The sequence below is a fragment of the Euprymna scolopes genome, unplaced genomic scaffold, assembly GCF_053919585.1.
Source record: "Euprymna scolopes isolate OS-2025 unplaced genomic scaffold, ASM5391958v1 sca275, whole genome shotgun sequence".
Classification (NCBI taxonomy): domain Eukaryota; kingdom Metazoa; phylum Mollusca; class Cephalopoda; order Sepiida; family Sepiolidae; genus Euprymna; species Euprymna scolopes.
This window is the reverse complement of record NW_027633297.1, coordinates 1,844-24,494: the sequence shown is the minus strand read 5'-3', so window position 1 is coordinate 24,494 and position 22,651 is coordinate 1,844. Positions and strand designations below refer to the sequence as shown.

The window sequence follows — 22,651 nt, the reverse complement described above, 5'->3', positions numbered from 1 at the left end:
AAGTTACGAAAAACAAATCAAGTAAAATCATCAACAAAGTCATCACCACCATTATCATCATCATCATCATCATCACCATTTTCATCATCATCATCATCATCATCACGAAAACAAATCAAGTAAAAAACTCACCACTATGACACTCCTTCAGAAACTTTTGTTCGATTTCAAATATTTTTTGCTGTATTTTGTTCGTAACTATTTGAATTGCTTTAATTGACTGAATATTTGTGAAGTTTGCCGAGATTTGCTTAAAAACAGGATCTTCGGTACTTAATCGTTTCAATTTGAACTTTTTACCTCTGCCAGAACCGGTTGTTCTTTTTCCGTAAAGGTTTTGTGGCTTTTGGGTATTCATTGAATCTGGCCAATTTGTATTCGCTCCAGTTCTTTTATTTACTCTTCCAACTGCGCCTTCACGTGCTTCCCTTGCAGATAATATTTCTTGTCTATTAAAACCATCTGCACTATTCGATTCAAAAAGCCCAAGGTCTCTCATGTTCTTAATTTCATCGTGCATGTTATCATCGTCAAATGGTCTTGGAAGATTGTACGGATGTACTTCTTGATATATTTGTTCACATTCATCGTGCACTTCTCGCCTATTTAAACCGACTGCCCGGTCCAGAAGCCCAAGGTCTTTCATGTTCCTAATTTCATCGTGCACGTTATCATCGTCAAATGGTCTTCGAAGATTGTACGAATGTACTTCTTGATGCACTTCTTCGCTCACGTTATCATCGTCAAATGGTCTTCGAAGATTGTACGAATGTACTTCTTGATGTATTTCATCGCTCACGTTATCATCGTCAAATGATCTTCGAAGATTGTACGAATGTACTTCTTCGCTCACGTTATCATCGTCAAATGGTCTTCGAAGATTGCATGAAGGTTCTTCTCCTGTAGACAGTATACGTTGAAATTTACTGCGTGCTTCATGTCTATTTAAACCATCTGCCCAGTCCGATTTAAGAAGCCCAAGGTCTATCATGTTTTTCACTTCTTCGTTCACGTCATCATCTTCAAAAATTGTTCGATCCATGCTTGATGTTCTAAAAAAAAAAAAAATTAAAAAAAAATTTTTTAAAGTAAAAAAATTACATATATATGTCAAGTGCTTTATATTTCCTGAAAACATGGCTGCCATTTTGTGTGCTATGGTATCACCCATAAATGTTACATAGGCAAAACGGGAAACAGTCTACTTGATCATGACTTCTGCATGTTGAATCCAGAAAATGACAAGCAGTGTTTTATCAGAAAACAGTCGCTTGATTTTTTCATCTGTTTAGAGTTTGGCCGAATTTTTTAATTTAAAGTTTTATTTTTTTGATTCACTTTTTAATTTGAATTTTTGATTTCACTTTTTAATGTCAATTTTTAATTCAACTTTTTAATTTCAATTTTTTTTTTTTACTTTTTAATTTTAATTTTTGATTTTACTTTTTAATTTCAATTTTTAATTTCAATTTTTAATTTCACTTTTTGATTTCACTTTTTAATTTCAATTTTTAATTTCACTTTTGAATTTCAATTTTTGATTTCACTTTTTAATTTCAATTTTTTATTTCAATTTTTAATTTCACTTTTGAATTTCAATTTTTAATTTCACTTTTTAATTTCAATTTTTTATGTGACTTTTTAATTTCACTTTTTAATTTCAATTTTTGATTTCACTTTTTAATTTCAATTTTTAATTTCAGTTTTTAATTTCAATTTTTTATTTTACTTTTCAATTTCAATTTTTAATTTCACTTTTTAATTTTTGATTTGGCATTTAATTTCACTTTTTAATTTCATTTTTTTTATTTGACTTTTTAATTTAAATTCTTTATATCAATTTTTGATTTCAAGTTTTATTTCTTTACTTTTTTATTTTACTTTTCAATTTCAATTTTTAATTTAACTTTTTAATTTCAATCTTTTATTTGACTTTTAAATTTCAATTTTTACTTTTAATTTTTGATTGGACTTTTTAATTTAAATTTTTGATTTGACATTTTAATTTCAATTTATTTCACTTTTTAATTTAAATTTTTAATTCGATTTTTTAATTTCAATTTTGGATTTCAATTTTTAATTTCAATTTTTGATTTGACTTTTTAATTTAAATTTCTGATTTGATTTTTAATTTCACTGTTTAATTTCACTTTTTAATTTCAATTTTTAATTTAAATTTCTGATTTAACTTTTTAATTTAATTTAAATTTTCATTTCAGTTTTTAATTTCAAGTTTTATTTTTTATTTAACTTTTAATGACTTTTTTAATGTCATTTTTTAATTTCATTTTTTAATTTCAATTTTTGATTTCACTTTTAAAATCCAATTTTTAATTTCAAGTTTTATTTTTTATTTAACTTTTAATGACTTTTTAATGTCATTTTTTAATTTCATTTTTTAATTTCAATTTTTGATTTCACTTTTAAAATCCAATTTTTAATTTCAAGTTTTATTTTTTATTTAACTTTTAATGACTTTTTAATGTCATTTTTTAATTTCATTTTTTAATTTCAATTTTTGATTTAAATTTTTAATTTCAAGTTTTAATTTCAATTTTTGATTTCACTTTTTAATTTCAATTTCTGATTTGATTTTTATTTTCACTGTTTAATTTCACTTTTTAATTTCAATTTTTAATTTAAATTTCTGATTTAACTTTTTAATTTAATTTAAATTTTCATTTCAGTTTTTAATTTCAAGTTTTATTTTTTATTTAACTTTTAATGACTTTTTTAATGTCATTTTTTAATTTCATTTTTTGATTTAAATTTTTAATTTCAAGTTTTATTTTTTATTTAACTTTTAATGACTTTTTTAATGTCATTTTTTAATTTCAATTTTTGATTTAAATTTTTAATTTCAAGTTTTAATTTCAATTTTTGACTTCACTTTTTAATTTCAATTTCTGATTTGATTTTTATTTTCACTGTTTAATTTCACTTTTTAATTTCAATTTTTAATTTAAATTTCTGATTTAACTTTTTAATTTAATTTAAATTTTCATTTCAGTTTTTAATTTCAAGTTTTATTTTTTATTTAACTTTTAATGACTTTTTTAATGTCATTTTTTAATTTCATTTTTTAATTTCAATTTTTGATTTCACTTTTAAAATCCAATTTTTAATTTCAAGTTTTATTTTTTATTTAACTTTTAATGACTTTTTAATGTCATTTTTTAATTTCATTTTTTAATTTCAATTTTTGATTTAAATTTTTAATTTCAAGTTTTAATTTCAATTTTTGATTTCACTTTTTAATTTCAATTTCTGATTTGATTTTTATTTTCACTGTTTAATTTCACTTTTTAATTTCAATTTTTAATTTAAATTTCTGATTTAACTTTTTAATTTAATTTAAATTTTCATTTCAGTTTTTAATTTCAAGTTTTATTTTTTATTTAACTTTTAATGACTTTTTTAATGTCATTTTTTAATTTCATTTTTTAATTTCAATTTTTGATTTCACTTTTAAAATCCAATTTTTAATTTCAAGTTTTATTTTTTATTTAACTTTTAATGACTTTTTAATGTCATTTTTTAATTTCATTTTTTAATTTCAATTTTTGATTTCACTTTTAAAATCCAATTTTTAATTTCAAGTTTTATTTTTTATTTAACTTTTAATGACTTTTTAATGTCATTTTTTAATTTCATTTTTTAATTTCAATTTTTGATTTAAATTTTTAATTTCAAGTTTTAATTTCAATTTTTGATTTCACTTTTTAATTTCAATTTCTGATTTGATTTTTATTTTCACTGTTTAATTTCACTTTTTAATTTCAATTTTTAATTTTAATTTCTGATTTAACTTTTTAATTTAATTTAAATTTTCATTTCAGTTTTTAATTTCAAGTTTTATTTTTTATTTAACTTTTAATGACATTTTTAATGTCATTTTTTAATTTCATTTTTTGATTTAAATTTTTAATTTCAAGTTTTATTTTTTATTTAACTTTTAATGACTTTTTTAATGTCATTTTTTAATTTCAATTTTTGATTTAAATTTTTAATTTCAAGTTTTAATTTCAAGTTTTATTTTTTATTTAACTTTTAATGTCATTTTTTAATGTCATTTTTTAATTTCAATTTTTGATTTCACTTTTAAAATCCAATTTTTAATTTCAAGTTTTATTTTTTATTTAACTTTTAATGACTTTTTTAATGTCATTTTTTAATTTCATTTTTTAATTTCACTTTTAAAATCCAATTTTTAATTTCAAGTTTTATTTTTTATTTAACTTTTAATGACTTTTTTAATGTCATTTTTTAATTTCAATTTTTGATTTAAATTTTTAATTTCAAGTTTTAATTTCAAGTTTTATTTTTTATTTAACTTTTAATGTCATTTTTTAATGTCATTTTTTAATTTCAATTTTTGATTTCACTTTTAAAATCCAATTTTTAATTTCAAGTTTTATTTTTTATTTAACTTTTAATGACTTTTTTAATGTCATTTTTTAATTTCAATTTTTGATTTCACTTTTAAAATCCAATTTTTAATTTCAAGTTTTATTTTTTATTTAACTTTTAATGACTTTTTTAATGTCATTTTTTAATTTCATTTTTTAATTTCAATTTTTGATTTAAATTTTTAATTTCAAGTTTTAATTTCAATTTTTGACTTCACTTTTTAATTTCAATTTCTGATTTGATTTTTAATTTCACTGTTTAATTTCACTTTTTAATTTCAATTTTTAATTTAAATTTCTGATTTAACTTTTTAATTTAATTTAAATTTTCATTTCAGTTTTTAATTTCAAGTTTTATTTTTTATTTAACTTTTAATGACTTTTTTAATGTCATTTTTTAATTTCAATTTTTGATTTCACTTTTAAAATCCAATTTTTAATTTCAAGTTTTATTTTTTATTTAACTTTTAATGACTTTTTTAATGTCATTTTTTAATTTCAATTTTTGATTTCACTTTTAAAATCCAATTTTTAATTTCAAGTTTTATTTTTTATTTAACTTTTAATGACTTTTTTAATGTCATTTTTTAATTTCAATTTTTGATTTCACTTTTAAAATCCAATTTTTAATTTCAAGTTTTATTTTTTATTTAACTTTTAATGACTTTTTTAATGTCATTTTTTAATTTCATTTTTTAATTTCAATTTTTGATTTCACTTTTAAAATCCAATTTTTAATTTCAAGTTTTATTTTTTATTTAACTTTTAATGACTTTTTTAATGTCATTTTTTAATTTCATTTTTTAATTTCACTTTTAAAATCCAATTTTTAATTTCAAGTTTTATTTTTTATTTAACTTTTAATGACTTTTTTAATGTCATTTTTTAATTTCATTTTTTAATTTCACTTTTAAAATCCAATTTTTAATTTCAAGTTTTATTTTTTATTTAACTTTTAATGACTTTTTTAATGTCATTTTTTAATTTCATTTTTTAATTTCACTTTTAAAATCCAATTTTTAATTTCAAGTTTTATTTTTTATTTAACTTTTAATGACTTTTTTAATGTCATTTTTTAATTTCAATTTTTGATTTCACTTTTAAAATCCAATTTTTAATTTATTTTTTATTTTTTATTTAACTTTTAATGACTTTTTTAATGTCATTTTTTAATTTCAATTTTTGATTTCACTTTTAAAATCCAATTTTTAATTTCAAGTTTTATTTTTTATTTAACTTTTAATGACTTTTTTAATGTCATTTTTTAATTTCAATTTTTGATTTCACTTTTAAAATCCAATTTTTAATTTCAAGTTTTATTTTTTATTTAACTTTTAATGACTTTTTTAATGTCATTTTTTAATTTCAATTTTTGATTTCACTTTTAAAATCCAATTTTTAATTTATTTTTTATTTTTTATTTAACTTTTAATGACTTTTTTAATGTCATTTTTTAATTTCATTTTTTAATTTCACTTTTAAAATCCAATTTTTAATTTCAAGTTTTATTTTTTATTTAATTTTAATGACTTTTTTAATGTCATTTTTTAATTTCAATTTTTGATTTCACTTTTAAAATCCAATTTTTAATTTATTTTTTATTTTTTATTTAACTTTTAATGACTTTTTTAATGTCATTTTTTAATTTCATTTTTTAATTTCACTTTTAAAATCCAATTTTTAATTTCAAGTTTTATTTTTTATTTAACTTTTAATGACTTTTTTAATGTCATTTTTTAATTTCAATTTTTGATTTCACTTTTAAAATCCAATTTTTAATTTATTTTTTATTTTTTATTTAACTTTTAATGACTTTTTTAATGTCATTTTTTAATTTCATTTTTTAATTTCACTTTTAAAATCCAATTTTTAATTTCAAGTTTTATTTTTTATTTAACTTTTAATGACTTTTTTAATGTCATTTTTTAATTTCAATTTTTGATTTCACTTTTAAAATCCAATTTTTAATTTCAAGTTTTATTTTTTATTTAACTTTTAATGACTTTTTTAATGTCATTTTTTAATTTCATTTTTTAATTTCACTTTTAAAATCCAATTTTTAATTTCAAGTTTTATTTTTTATTTAACTTTTAATGACTTTTTTAATGTCATTTTTTAATTTCAATTTTTGATTTCACTTTTAAAATCCAATTTTTAATTTATTTTTTATTTTTTATTTTACTTTTAATGACTTTTTTAATGTCATTTTTTGATTTCATTTTTTTATTTCAATTTTTGATTTAAATTTTTAATTTCAAGTTTTAATTTCAAGTTTTAGTTTTAATTTTAATTTTTAATTCCAAGTTTTAATTTTAATTTTTAATTTCAATTTTTGATTTCAATTTTTAATTTCAATTTTTGATTCGACTTTTTAATTTCAAATTTTAATTTCAAGTTTTAGTTTTAATTTTAATTTTTAATTCCAAGTTTTAATTTTAATTTTTAATTTCAATTTTTGATTTCAATTTTTAATTTCAATTTTTGATTCGACTTTTTAATTTCAAGTTTTAGTTTTAATTTTAATTTTTAATTCCAAGTTTTAATTTTAATTTTTAATTTCACTTTTTAATTTCAATTTTTGATTTTACTTTTTAATTTCATTTTTTTTATTTTACTTTTTAATTTCAATTTTTGATTTCACTTTTTAATTTCGATTTTTGATTTGACATTTAATCTCAATTTTTGATTTTATTGTTATATTTCAATTTTTGATTTGACTTTTTAATTTCAATTTTTATTTCAATGTTTAATATAAATATCTGATTTGACTTTTTAATTTCAAGTTTTATTTTTTTATTTCACTTTTTAATTTAAATTCTTGATTTCAATTTTTAATTTCAAATTTAAATTTTTTTAAATTTCACTTTTTAATTTCATTTTTTGATTTGACTTTTTAATTCAATTTTTTTATTTCAATTTCCGCACACCGAACAAGGGGTGGGTTTGCCAACAGCAAACGTTGGGCCGTGATATTCATATGCATGGGTTCCAGAGGTGCCCACATCAAAGTCATTAGACACCTCAAGTTTCATAAATGCACTCAGGCGTTTTTCAATTTACTATTGGGGAGTAACCTTGCTCTACTAGTTCATTGTAATATTTAGACAAGGAAGTTCTATTTTTGTACTCATTATTTTCAAAAGAGCACTTGTGACCGGTAAATCTTTCTTTAAATTTGTTATTTGTCATTCCTATGTAATATTTTTTTCCGTTAGGATTTTCCTTAGTAGAAATAGTTGCTTGGTACACTACAGTTTTGTTGTTGTTGTTGTATTATTATTATTATTATTATTATTATTATTATTATTATTACTATTACTATTATTATTATTATTATTATTATTATTAATAATAATAATAATAATGATTTTAATATATTGTTTTATCATTATTTTTATATAATTTATTTAATAAAAACGTGAAAACTTTAAACTTATATCATTTAGTATAAAGGGCTTAATTAATTGTAGACGTATGTTTAAACTGCGTTGATATTACTCGTGGACGTATGTGGGATGATAAATATGTTGGTTGCTTACATTCGCTGTCACTTTTGACATGTACACTTTTAACGCTAAGATTGTGTTTTTTGTTTTTGGTGTTGTAATAACGCGTCTCGTCATTGTAATGTATATTTGTCCATAAATTAGGTGACACGCAATTCTTTTTCTCTTTTTCTCTATTCTCTTAACATTTTAAACTTCCCTTCCTATTAATTCTTACGTTCACTCTTTCTCTCTTTAACTATATTCCATCTTTCTTTTCTCTTCTAGCCCTTGTTTTCTTTATAATAACCCTTCATATCGGTTTTTTCTGTTTCTGTTCCATATTTTTTTTTCTCTATTTATTTTCTTTCTCTATTTCTTTCTCCTCCTCCTCATTCTCTCTCCATTTTTTTTTTATTAGTTTTCTTTAGATTTCCCCTCCCTCTTTACATCTTATAATTAAAGTTCTGTGTTTTAAGTTTTTTTTTTGTTTTTTTTAACTCCAACCTTTAAAGAGTTCATACCTAAAAAAATCCATTATTCACTGAACATTTGAATAGTCAAGTCGCTGCCTGATGATATCTGTTGTTTGATTGAAACAAATGGCTGTTTTAGCAGCGGGATGTAAACATGTTTATATAACAATAAACAAATATATATATATATATATATATATATATATATATATATATATATATATATATATAAATATATATATATATATAAATATATATATATATAAATATAAATATATATATATATATAAATATATATATATATAAATATATATATATATATATATAAATATAAATATATAAATATATAAATATAAATATATAAATATATATATATATATATAAATATATATAAATATAAATATATATATATATATATATATATAAATATAAATATATATAAATATAAATATATATATATATATATAAATATAAATATATATATATATATAAATATAAATATATATATATATAAATATAAATATATATATATATATAAATATAAATATATATATATATATATATATATATATATATATATATATATATATATATATATAGTAAGTTATAAAATATATATGGCGATATTTCGATAATATCCATTGAAAGCGTACGATGGTTATATGAGAAAATAAAGCTGTGTACGCATTATAAATGTTTCTTTTCTGTGTCTTACGTTATACATTAGTACATTAGGGGTCATTTCAAGTTAAAAGTTTAGGGTTTGTATTACTGTACACATAGATTCGAAAAAGTTGTCAAAAAACAAACATATAACAAATAAATGTTATCAAAGGCAAGATAAGTTACTTTTCTACCTAACTGGATATATTTTTTGTTTTTATTCAATGTAACATGTTTATTCAGCTCGAAAACCATACAGTGTTTACCGATGTATTGGAACATTCAAGATGGCGTCTGATTCTCTCTTTAACACGGTAAGTGTGGGAAAAGGTGTTATAAATAATAAACTAGACGAAATACTATTAAAAAACAACCGAATATATGTCAACTTATGTCACGGTAACATATATTGAGCGAATTTCTAACAGTATTTTGTCTAGTTTATTATTTATAATACCTTTTCCCAAACTTACCCTCTCCGAGAAAGAGTCAGCCGCCATTTTGAATTTTCGAATACATCGGTAAACACTGCATGTTTTTCGGGCTGAATAAACATGTTACACTGAATAAAAACACAAAAAATATATCCAGTTAGGTAGAAAAGTAACTTATCTTGCTTTTGATAACATTTATTTGTCATATATTTGTTTTTTTGACAACTTTTTCGAATCTATGTGTACAGTAATACAAACCCAAAGTTTATTTACTGCACTCATCTGGACTAGAGAAAATCATGATTTAAATGTGTATGTCTCGTTTAAATAACTAACGATGAATATCTAATATGGTCGACCAAACGGGTGATCAAAAAGTCAGATCGACCGTACCGGAAAACGAAATGAAATTGACAACTCCTAAACAAAAATGAGTACCTTTTATTTTCTTGAATAACAAAAAAAAAAAAAAAAAAAAAATAACCCTACTCGACGAGAACACGAGTCACGACTGTTTTTGCTTTAAGAATTATTTTTTATTCAAACGTAACAAATAAAAAATTTAATTTGGCTTGAACTTTGCGGTTTTCGGATTATTTTTTATTTTTATTATTGTTTTTTAGCCGGATTTAACTAACAAACAAAACAAAACACAAACAATTTTGGTGCTTATGCACTTGTGTTACCGTTATTTTTTATGGTTTAAGTGCCTTCTCAAATGTTTGAAGTGTTTCTAATGTTTATACCTATAACTATAATCTCTGACAAAAAAAAATCCTCTCTACCCCCCCCCCCCAAAAAAAAAAAATCAACCAAGAAAACAATAACATAACAAAATAATACGAAAAGCGCAAAGGCCAAGCACAAAAAAAGGCCAGGTGTCAATTTGGTCTCATTTCGTTTTCCGGTCCGCTCCATCTGACTTTTTGATCACCCGTCTGGTCGGCCATATTAGATATTTATCGTTAGTTATATAGATGAGACATATACATTTAAATCGTGATTTTCTCTAGTTCAGATGGATGCAGTAAATAAACTTTTAACTCGAAATGACCCCTAATGTACTAATGTATGACTTAAGAAACAGAAAAAAAAAACAAAAAAACATTTATAATGCGTACACAGCTTTATTTTCTCATATAAACACCGTACGCACTCAATGGAATTTACCGATATTTCATAACGTACTACCTAACTCTAACTACGTATTGAGCACTGTTGAAGTAAATACTTAAAGCTTACGCATTAATTTATACTTTCGTATATTAATGTGATTAAATGAAGTAGTTATATATATATATATATATATATATATGTATATAAAATCATTTTTTTTATAATTATATTTTACTATAATAATTAAATACCTACAGACACTAGTGTTTCATCCTTTCGGGAATCTTCAGTGCAGGAAGGGTGTCACGATTAATACCAGTCGAACGATTTGAACCCCGCACCAGTGGGGTGCGGTGCGGCGCACCGCACCACCACACTCTCTCTCTCTCTCTCTCTCTCTCTCTCTCTCTCTCTCTCTCTCTCTATATATATATATATATATATATATATATATATATATATATATATATATATATATATATATATATAAGTGAATTTTAAATAAGGACCAACAATTACGAATGAAAATCCTATATGAGTGTCAGAAAATGAGTCATACAAAAAAAAAAAAAAAATCGAAAGAAAATTAATTTAAAACAAACAGTAAAGAATAGTGCGGCCTCTATTCCGGAGCTTCGCGCCCCAAAAAATACGTACCTTCTTCCAATGAAGTTGATCGTGGAAATTTTGTTGGTTTTTTGTAAAAACGAATACCGCAAATTTCTAAGAAACTGAAACAAGTTTTTTCTCCGAAAAAAACAAAAACAAAAAAAAACCCACAGTTTTCTTTCACTTTTAACGCTGATCAATTGTAGCATCGGAACCATTGCAATATCACACCTTTTCTTTTTTTGTTCCTCCAATTGATTCTCTCGAATGAAGACTTCACGTGTGTTTGGTTGTTTATAAGTGTTTAGGCGCTTGTTAAGATAGACTCGATAGATCGATTTTTACAAAAGAAATGTCGTTTTAAGCAAAACAACAGTACTTACTTGTCATGTCGAAAATAGTAATATATCCAAAAATTTAAAATGGATTACTTAAGGAGATGGCTCATCAAGAATTAGTTTATGTTGGACTTGAAGACAACCATATTGTAGTTAGCTGGAAAGCAGACAAACGAAAAAGTTCATCAGGCGTACAGTTCTAAGAAAGAAACTTTGTTCATGGAATCTACGTTTAGGTTTAGGCACAAATAAAGAGTGGGGGAAATTATTGATAGTGGTTTTAGCTAGACAAGTGTTTTTCGTGAAATTTGGCGAGGGGAACATAGATTGGAGCTCAGACGAGCACTTGCTATGAAAATAATGATAAAGAACATTGTGGAGGCGTTATTGGCAGCTCCCGCAAAATTCTTGCTTCTCCGAATTTGTCCCTCAGTTCTCATTTAGAATGAGTGATTTTTCTGACAAAGTGAGAATTTAAATCTTCTTTCAAACAATTTTATTTTGAACTAGTGTTTTTACAATATAAACACCCCCCCCCTCCACACACACACGCACGCACGCACGCGCATTCGCTTATATAAATTACGAACTGTTTTCCTCAGAAAATAACTGCATTAACTTGTGCACTCTGTGGCGCTCTGATTAAAAAAAAAAAAGAAAAAAAATCAGTAATCTCAAACCTTGTGCAAATCTCACAAAATCCTCCTTCCATTAATCCTTCATTCTAAACATTCCACTCAAGAAAACACTTATGTTGGAACAATTTGGTATTTTTTTTAGATTAGGTCCACCTCCACAATTTTCTTTTAAATGATGACTTTTAAAGGTTTTCGACTATGCTGAATATGGAAATCACATTGAAATTTTGCAGAAATAAGTAGTTATCGAGATATAAAAAGTTGTATTACGCATTGTATCCTTTGGCGGCCATCTTTGTTACGCGCGTAGATTTCTTAATGGCGCGCGAACGCGCGTAAAAAAGATGGCCGCCAAAGAATACAATGCATAATACAATTTTTTATATCTCGATAACTACTTATTTCAGCAAAATTTCAATGCGATTTCTGTATTTAACATAGTTGAAAACCGGCTCAGTCGTCATTTAAAAGAAAATTGTGAAGGTGGACCTAATCTAAAAATTTACCTTTATTTTTATTTTAAAACTAATTATTCGTAATATTCGTGATTTGACGGTGTAAAATACTCATGTGACTCTTTAGCAGTGTCAGAAATCGCCATTAAAAATTCGCGGTAAACACTGGAATATTTAGACTTACTGTTTTTCGAAGTTTATAAATTCTTGAAAAATGTCATTCAAATTTTTTTTTAATTAAAGTAGCAAAGACCAAAATTTAAAAAAAAATAACAGGTTTAATAGCAAATTATGTAATATTTGTTTTTTACATCGATTTTCCTTAAAAAAGATTTAACAAAAAACAACAACGAAATTTTACTTCCTTCAATTATAAATATATATATAAATTAAAAAAAAAAGACTTACCTATAAAAACTAGTATTCGATGAGTAGTTCAATTGTTCATTGCTAAGAATTTATCCATATTTATACTTATATTCCATGTCCTTTTTAAATAAAATACTTTTTTAAACAAGGATTAAAAACAAACGCGAACTCCATTTTTTTTTTTTTTAACTGTAAACACTGGAATATGTAGACTTACTGTCTTTCGAAGCTTATAACTTCTTGAAAAATGTAATTCAATTTTTTTTTTTAATTGAAGGAGCAAAGACCAAAATTAAAAAAAAAAAAATAACAGGTTTAATAGCAAATTATGCAATATTTGTTTTTTTAAATCGATTTTCTTTAAAAAGATTTAAAGAAAATCAACGAAATTTTACTTACTTCGATTATAAAAAATATATATAAATTCCAAAAAATCACTTACCTATAAAAATTTTATTCAATGTGTACTGCCATTGTTCATTGTTAAGAATTTATCCATATTTATACTTATATTCCATGTCCTTTTTAAATAAAATACTTTTTTAAACAAGGATTAAAAACAAATGCGAACTCACATTTTTTTTCAAATAAAGGGAGACAAGTCTGATTTTATTCGCGTTTATAATAATTCTGTGAAGTAGGCCTTTATGCCATACCTTATTGAAGGCCTTTGATATGTCAAGAGCAATTGGCCTAGAAAGGAAGCCTTTATCGAGAGATTCACTAATCCTAAGAGATATAACAGTTAGCATGTCTGCTGTAGATTTAGCAGAACGGAAACCATATTGCGTGTCACTAAGAAGGTTATTTCTGCTGAGGTGGTTGACTACTTCTTTATTTAATATGGATTTCAGCAACTTACTCATGACGCACAAGAGACTTATTAGTCTGTACTGAGAGGGAGATGACTTATCATCTGAATTCTTAAATACAGGACATACTGATGAGGTTTTCCAGGGTGTTGGGAAGCACTTCTCCTTAAGGTAATGCTTAAACAGTTTTGTAAGTATGGGGGCAGGTTCTGGTTGAAACTTTTTCAACACAATATACTTTGTGGCTTAGTGGGGGATGCCCTTTTCTCTACCCTGCAACCTCTCTCCCACAGAAGAGACGTTGCGAGCCTATCCTTGTTTTATCGTTATTTTCATGGCAGGTGCTCGTCTGAACTCCAATCTCTGGTCCCCCCTTGCCAATCTTTCACGAAAAACACCCGTCTAGCTGAATCCACTGTGAAAAATTTCCCCCACTCTATATCTGTGCCTAAATCAAAACGCGGATTACATGAACAAAGCTTCTTTCTTAGAACTCCACGCCTGTGGAACTCTGTTCCGTTTGCCTGCTTCCCTCCGGACTACAACTTGGATGTCTTCAAGTCCAATGTTAACAAATTCCTAATGAACCGCCCCTTAAGTAAACACTTCATCAAATCTCCACACACTAACGTAATGTAATTGCAATAACCCTTATCCCTGAGTGGCTTCCGGGCCTTGATAAGTGGTGATTACTGTGTAAAAAAACAAAAAAAACAAACAAAAAAAAAAAACACTATAATTGGAATGCTGTCAGGGCCAGTTGCTTTACTAGAATCAAGGTTCTTTTGCATGTGTTCCTTTCTTTTTCGGTTTCGACCAAGACAGCCGTATGTGAAGGATCAATGGAAGTCAGCCACTACACATGAGGCATTTATGAAGCCTCCAACCTTTGTCTCTTTGAGACTTCAATTTTAAGCCTTAGATGATTAGGCTACGTTTTTATAATGTGTGTCTCCTTGAGCCTTTTATTTTAAGCCTAAATAAATAGGCGCAATTATTATTATTTAGGTCTCCCAGAGACTTTCAAGTCTGAATTGCCGACCTGTTATTAAGGACATTTCCTTCAAAGAACATTAATTATGAACTTCTGTAACATCGTCTCAAGGCGAGAACTGTATCTTTTTATCTGAAGGCATCGTAACTGTGGTACTCTATCTGAGTGCAACGGTTTTTGTTGAATATTTTTCTGTTGAGGCAGAAATCTTTTTTCAAGAAAATACCCAACTTTTTAAAATTATATTTATCAACAACATTAACAACAACAAAATAACAAAATGATATTTATTAATTAAACATGCTCAGAATAACATGAAAAGTATCATCGCATAATGTAATATTTGTTTTATTAATCAATAATATAAGTTTTCTTTTTTTGTTTTGTTTTGTAATAACACAAGATGTGTTAAAAAATAAAGTAATTTTTTTGTTAATAAATATATTGTTTTGTTTTTGTTTTGTTTTGTAATAACACAAGATGTGTTAAAAAATAAAGTAATTTTTTTGTTAATAAATATATTGTTTTGTTTTTGTTTTGTTTTGTAATAACACAAGATGTGTTAAAAAATAAAGTAATTTTTAATAAATATATTGTTTTTTTTTTTTTTGTAATAACACAAGATGTGTTAAAAAAATAAAGTAATTTTTTTTTAATAAATATATTGTTTTTTTTTTGTTTTGTTTTGTAATAACACAAGATGTGTTAAAAAATAAAGTATTTTTTTTGTTAATAAATATATTGTTTTGTTTTTCGTGTCTTGACTCCGTGACTCTGTCCCATTCAGTTGCGTTACATACTCAACCGTATCCACTTCTGAAACTTTGATTTTTTGCCGAACACTGTATCTTGAACATTACTTTAAAAATTATACACATTTATTTTCTTTTGGAGGAGGGGGGAGGCTATTTTTAAAACTACATCTACTTTCGTATTTTCTTCAAATTTCTATTTTTGAGTGATTATCGAGATTCCCGAGACGTGATAATCTCATGTCGAACATTTTTTGGTATTATTATACAAACACCGTGACAGCGTTAGGGTTAGGGTTAGGATTAGGGTTAGGGTTAGGGTTTAGGGTTAGGGTTAGGGTTGGGGTTGGGGTTAGGTTTAGGGTTAGGGTTAGGGGTTAGGGTTAGGGTTAGGGGTAGGGGTAATTCGCTGTCACGGTGTTTGTATAGTTTTACCCATTTTTTTTGTTCTAAAGTAACACCCGACACTACTTTTTAAAAACTAAATACACGTTTTAAAATAAGTTTAACCATTAAAAACTTACAAAGCTAGGTAGAAAATGAACACTTAGAAAATAGATTTTATATATATTAAAACAACAGTAAACAAGTAAATATATTTAAAAAAATATATATATATTATGGGGGTGTAGTCTCTTTTAAAAACAATAACCCCTTCAAGAACCGTCCTCAAATGTGTTTCCAATTGATATGTATTCAAGTCTATTGCCAAGGTCGCTGGAAAAATGGTAGGATCCTTCTACCGCTCCAGAAAATATCTCACTACTATATATATATATATATATATATATATATATATATATATATATATATATATATATAAGTAGATTGTAGTTTGCTTGAAGCATTGTTGAAGAAAATTATAAGGTAAAATTAAAAGCCAAGAACAATGCGAGATATTTTTTTTATATAGAGTAAAATTAAATGAAAACAAAAGAAATAAATTTCTTTTTTTTGTTGTTTGTTTTTTTTTTTCACACAAATTTTAACTCTAAACAACAGTCATTTTTTTTTCCTGTTGTATACAATGGTGTTATAAATCTCAATATATTTCAGACCTATTAGTCCTTTATATATGTATATACATGTGTATATATATACACACACACACACATATATATATGTGTGTGTATATATACACATGTATATACATATATAAATACACACACACATATATGTGTGTGTATTTATATATGTATATACATGTGTATATATACACACATATATATGTGTATATATACACATGTATATACATATATAAATACGTACATACACACACACGAACACACACACACACACACATATATATATATATATATATATATATATATATATATATATATATATATATATATATATATATATACTAGCAGGGGTGCCCGGCGTTGTTCGGGTGTTTGGAGGTGTATGCTGTGCAAAAAAAGCAAAAAAACAAAAAAAAATGGTTAATTTTTTAAAACTTTGACCCCTATTATGACCCCTTAAAATTTATTGTTTCGGGCTCAAATCACTTTATTAAGTTAGATCCATGTTCAAGGAACCTATATCTAAAATTTCAAGTGTCTAGACCCAAAATTGTCGGAGGAGTTTGGTAGAGTTCTTAAAGGTCAAATCGTTGAAATTTGACCCCTTAACAGCCAAATTTCTGGCTGACACCCGTCACATCGATTTTCCCAAATCTCAGTACCCGGTATTTCAAATTTCGAGTCTATAGACTAAAAATTGACAGAGTTATTGCGTAGGGAAATGTACACAGACAGACAGACACACAGACAGACAGACAGACAGGTTCACTTTTATAGATATATAGATAGATTACCACTTTTTTGTACGTTTCCAATGTTTAACTCCATTTTAGTTTATCACCATAAGTGGAAAACTTGCAGCGCTGTCTGTTAGTACTGATTTCCGACTTTACTTAGACTGGCTATCTTTCGAACCCAGGAAGGCCTGATTAGGTTCTAATGCAGAAATCAACCTAATTAAAATAAAATGAAATTTAACAAACACAGAAACAAAAGTACAAAAAAAAAAAAAAAAAAAATCGGCACTTCTACACTATAAGGACGAAATTTTATAGTCGATAAATGGAGTTTTCAGATAAAAAAAAAACAATGGCTTACTTTCTACCGATTTAAAAAAAAAATCAATTCTAATAAATTACAATGGTAGCTTCCAAATTATACAGTCGAAATTACCTGAATATTATCGAATTATTAAAAGAAAAACGACTTTAATCATGTTAGCGGGTGAAAAATAGCGGGCATCTTGTTTTTTTTTTTTTTTTTTTTTTTTTTTGTACACGGTGGTCACCACTTATCAAGGCCCGGAAGCCACTCAGGGATAAGGGTTATTGCAAGTACAGTACGTTAAATCGAAACGGAAAATTACCTCCCTTTGGAACTCTCCTGTCTTTCGATCGTTTTCATCAAATTCTATTTTTTATTTTCTTTAATAAATAATTTTCTACCTTATCGATTTTCGTAATTTTTGGATATAATCATCTTAAAAATACATAGATACAATTGTCTTCATGTGAAATTCAGTTTTACGACTTCAGAAATTTCGTCCTGATAGTGTAGAAGCGCCGAAAAATGTTGACGATGTACGTACTCGACACGGAACGAAAAACCACGTAAATTAATAAAGTAGTTTGCAAAAAGGAGGTCTCGCCTCGCCATCTTGAAAAAAAAAAAAAAAAAAAGCAAGGACAGATGAGTCCACAATAATTTAAACTTGCGCGGTCAGCCTTGTAATGCTACCGATTTCACTTTAATCGCTTTAAAACGTTTAAAAATTATTAAAAAAACAAAAAAAAAACAACAAACAAACAAAAAACTACTTGATCAATTTACGTCATTTTTGGAACAGACCATCTTCGTTCCGTGACGGGTACGTACATCATAAAGAAAGACTTTTGGTACTTGTGCACTTTTGCTACTATGCTGAAATAATAAGGTTATTATTTTGAAAGTCATTCTTAACATGGGGAGGCGAGGGTGTTTTGTAAATATTCTGTGCTTCTACTTAACAATTTAAAAAAAAAAAAAAAAAAAAAACACCGTGAAGCTTGAATTTAACTTGAAAACAAGTGGAGAGCAAGCAATCATGTATGATCTCCCGTGAGTGCGCAGTGAAAACGAGGCATAAAAAAAATGACAGCATTAAGTTCAGTATTTCCCGCCCCCATTTAGCCCCAAACGTTCCCAGGGGACGTCAAATCCTGATGAAAATGAACAAACGGGGGAGTTTTAGGTCTTAACATGTGTAAATTTGAGTTTTTCTGCACCATGCAAAAAAAGAAATGACTAGGTCCATCCCCCCCCATTTAGCCCCAAAAGTCCCCAAGGTCTTAACATATTTAAATTTGAGTTCAGCACCATGCAAAACTGCTAAATAGACATACACAGAAAATTTTGGACAAATATGGTAAAATAGTCCCAAAAATGGAGTGTTTTTATTAGCCCTAAAAGAACCCCTGGGGGCACACCCAAGAGTTATTGCGATGTATAGACAAACAAAATTATATAGAAATTAGTTAGTTACAAATTTTCAGAAGGTTTTATAAAAATCTAAGGCACCAATGTTTTTTTTTTTTTTTTTTTTTTTTTTTTTTTTTAATAAGCACGAAAGTGTCAATTTTATACCGAAAGGTACCCCTGGAGGGGGGGGGCAACCGGAGTTTTCCCGAATATCCGTTCTATTACTTTTTTATTCATGAATTTAGGAAAACTCGTCCTCGGAAAACTCGTCCTCTTTTGCTAGGTAGGAAAACTGGTCCTTTATTGAATAAATATTGATTGAAAACATATTTTATGACCGTTCTTGAAGAAGATATTGTCTTTAAAAGAGAATACACATCCCATAATATATTTTTTTAAAAAATATTTTTACTTGTTTACTGTTGTTTTAAAAAAATTAAATTAATTTTTCTAAGTTTTAGTTTTCTACCTAGCTTTGAAAGTTTTTGGTCTTTCAACTTATTTTAAAGAGTTTATTTAGTTTAAAAAAAAAAATGTAATGTCGAGTGTTTACTTATGAACAAAAAATGTCCGCCGTAAGAGGATCACGTTTTAGGAGGATAATTGCTCAAAAATAGAAAATTAAAGAAAATATTAAGGTAGATATAGTTTTAAAACGAGCCCCCCCCCCAAAAAAAAAAAGAAAATAAATTTGTATATTTTTAGGTAATGCACATCCCATAATATTTAAAAAAAATATTTTTACGTTTATTGTTTAAAAAAAATTAAATTGATTTTTCTAAGTTTTCGTTTTCTACCTAGCTTTGTAAGTTTTTGGTGTTTAAACTTATTTTAGAGAGTTTATTTAGTTAAAAAGAAATAACAAGTAATGTCCCTATTTACAATGCCTCCCCACGAGTTAGACAAGACACCAAGGTCGTTTTTTAACGTGAAGAAAAGGTACAAAAATAAAAAAAAAAATTTCTCTCAGTCGTGAAGGACTGCTCCCCTCCTCCACCGAAAGAGAACAAGAAATGGAAGTGCAGCATCTGAAGAACAGATACTACACTTTGATCTTGACCAAGTAATGTCGCACTCGACATTACTTAGTAAATAATTTTGAACAAAAAAAATGTCCGAAAATTAAAGAAAATACTGAGGTAGATATAGTTTTAAAATGAGCCTCCTCACCCACCTCCAAAAGAAAATAAATTTGTATATTTTTAAGTATTGCAGTACTGCACAAGTTCCCCCGAAATGACTTTCAAACGATACCCTCCCCTCCCCATATTAAGAATGGCTTTCGAAATAATGACGTTATTATTTCAGCGCGGTACCAAAATTACAAAAGACCGTATTATTACTGTTTTCTTTTTTGTTGTTTTGTAATAACAAGAATTATTTAAACTGAATTAATTCTTCTAAATAAAATAATTGCTTTCTTTGATAATACGTGTTTTCTTTATTTATTTTTGTTTCGTAATGACACAAAAAGTGTTAAAACTAGAGTATTTTTTAAATAAATATTTGGTTTCGTTTTTCGTATCTTGACCCCGTGATCAAGTTTATTTTTTTTAAGCAAGAGTTAAAAATAATTTTTTAAAATATTATGGGGGTGCACTGTGCACTGCATAGTCTCTTTTAAAAACAATATCTCCCCCAAGAACGGTAATAAAATGTGTTTTCAATCGATATTTATTCAATAAGGGACCAGTTTTCCTACCTAGCAAAAAAGGGGGGGGGAGTTTTCCGGGTACGAGTTTTCCGGGGGCGAGTTTTCCAGGCACTATATATATATATATATATATATATATATATATATATATATATATATATATATATATATATATATATATATATATATATATATATATATATAATGTTAAAAGTCCACATTCCACGTACGCTACTAGGATAGTGATTTAAAGGTTATGAGGGTTTTTTGAAGCATGAAAAACGATGTTACTTTTTGTATTTAATATTTTTATTGTTATTTTTTATATTTCAAGCGGACCTCACCTCCACTCTTGGTCACAAAAAAAGTAACGAAAATATATGTGTGTGTGTGTGTGTGTGTGTGTGTGTGTGTGTGTGTGTTAAATTTAAAATAAGGACCCAAAATCACGAATAAAAACTATCTGAATGGCAGAAAATTAGTCATACAAAAAAAAAAAAAAAAAAGAAAAAAAGAAAAATCGAAAGAAACTTAATTTAAAACAAACAGAGTGCGGCCTCTATTCCGGAGACACGTCCCCCAAAATACATACCTTCTCCCAAAGATTTCTGATTAGAAAATATTCCTGACAAAAAGTTGACGATGAAACGGTCGTGGAAATTTTGTTGTTTTTTTTTTGTAAAAACGAATGACACAAATTTCTAAGAAACTGAAACAAGTTTGTTCTTCAAAAACAATAACAAAAAAAAAAAAAAAACACAGTTTTCTTTCACTTTTAATGCTGATCAATTGTAGCATAGGAACCATTGCAATATCACACCTTTTCTTTTTTTTGTTCCTCCAATTGATTCTCTCGAATGGAGACTTCACGTATGTTTGGTTGTTTATAAGTGCCTAGGTTTTTGTTAAGATAGAGTCGACAAATCGATTTTTTTTTTTTTTAAATATGTCGTTTTAAGCTAAAACAACAGTATTCGAAACACCCTCCCCCTAACTAGAGAAATAAAACTAGAATCAGAGGGCCAGGCCTTTATGTGCTTCAGACTAAATATGCAACACAATATTAGCTACTTATATTTTCTCTACCGCTCTCCCTCAAACCAAGACTGTACCCTAATAAACAAAGTCTCAGACAGCATAGATATAGCACTCTCCCTCGATACTAGCGCACAAATACATGTATTTGGTGACTTCAATGTCCACCACAGTAACTGGCTAGGATTCTCAAATCACACAGACGTAGCTGGTAGCGCCACATATAGCTTCTCTATATCTCATTCCCTATCTCAGATGGTTACATTTCCGACACGTTTCCCAGACCAGCACGATCAACATGCCTCACTTCTAGATCTCTTTCTGACAACAGTTCCCAATGACTGTACAACAAATGCCCATAGCCCACTCGGGAATGCTGATCACGCTGTGATAATGGTAGAAATCAGCCTAAATTCTCGCCCTAAAACTGAAGACCCACTACTCAAAACAACGAGGTATTACAAAAAGGCTGATTGGGAAGCCATCAGGGAGCTCATCAGAGATGCCCCATGGCAAAATATCTTTACTCTTCCAGCGGAACAGTGTGCAAATGAGACAACTGAATGGTTCAAAACTGCTATTGAAGCACATGTTCCCGCACGGAAATACTATAGCAAGGCCCACTCCCCCCAATGGTTTACTTCTGCTTGTGCAGCTGCCATTTGTCAAAGGCAGCATGCGTTCCGCAGATTCAATCGACATAAGTCCAGCTCAAATAAACAGAAGTTTATAGAAGCTAGAAATAATTGTAAGAGAGTGATAGACACAGCTAAGTCAGATTACTCTGAAACCACCAGAAAGCGCATCGAAGCACAGAAATTAGGAACCCGGGATTTTTGGAAAATCTACAACAGCGTAGTTAATAATGGACAGTCAATTATTCCCCCACTAACAAACAATCATGAGGTTGCTTGCACGGCAACTGACAAG

The 22,651-nt window shown here is 26.3% G+C and overlaps 1 protein-coding gene across 3 annotated transcripts in view; it reads right to left on the bottom strand.

Annotated features, from left to right (window-relative positions):
- The window catches only part of LOC145274182 (uncharacterized), a 49,356-nt gene extending 27,364 nt beyond the window's left edge, over nucleotides 1-21,992 (bottom strand). The window contains exons 1-2 of one of the 3 annotated variants that reach the window (XM_080127345.1): nucleotides 21,279-21,992; nucleotides 133-1,052 (exon numbers count right to left, since the gene is read on the bottom strand). In XM_080127345.1, coding sequence (XP_079983471.1) covers nucleotides 133-1,042 — 910 coding nt within the window. In that variant the 5' untranslated portion in view covers nucleotides 1,043-1,052; nucleotides 21,279-21,992. Of the gene's footprint in view, nucleotides 1-132; nucleotides 1,053-10,838; nucleotides 10,977-11,240; nucleotides 11,574-21,278 lie in introns of those variants that run through there. The other 2 variants (XM_080127344.1, XM_080127346.1) reach the window with 2 other exon arrangements.
- Nucleotides 21,993-22,651: the final 659 nt, after the last annotated feature.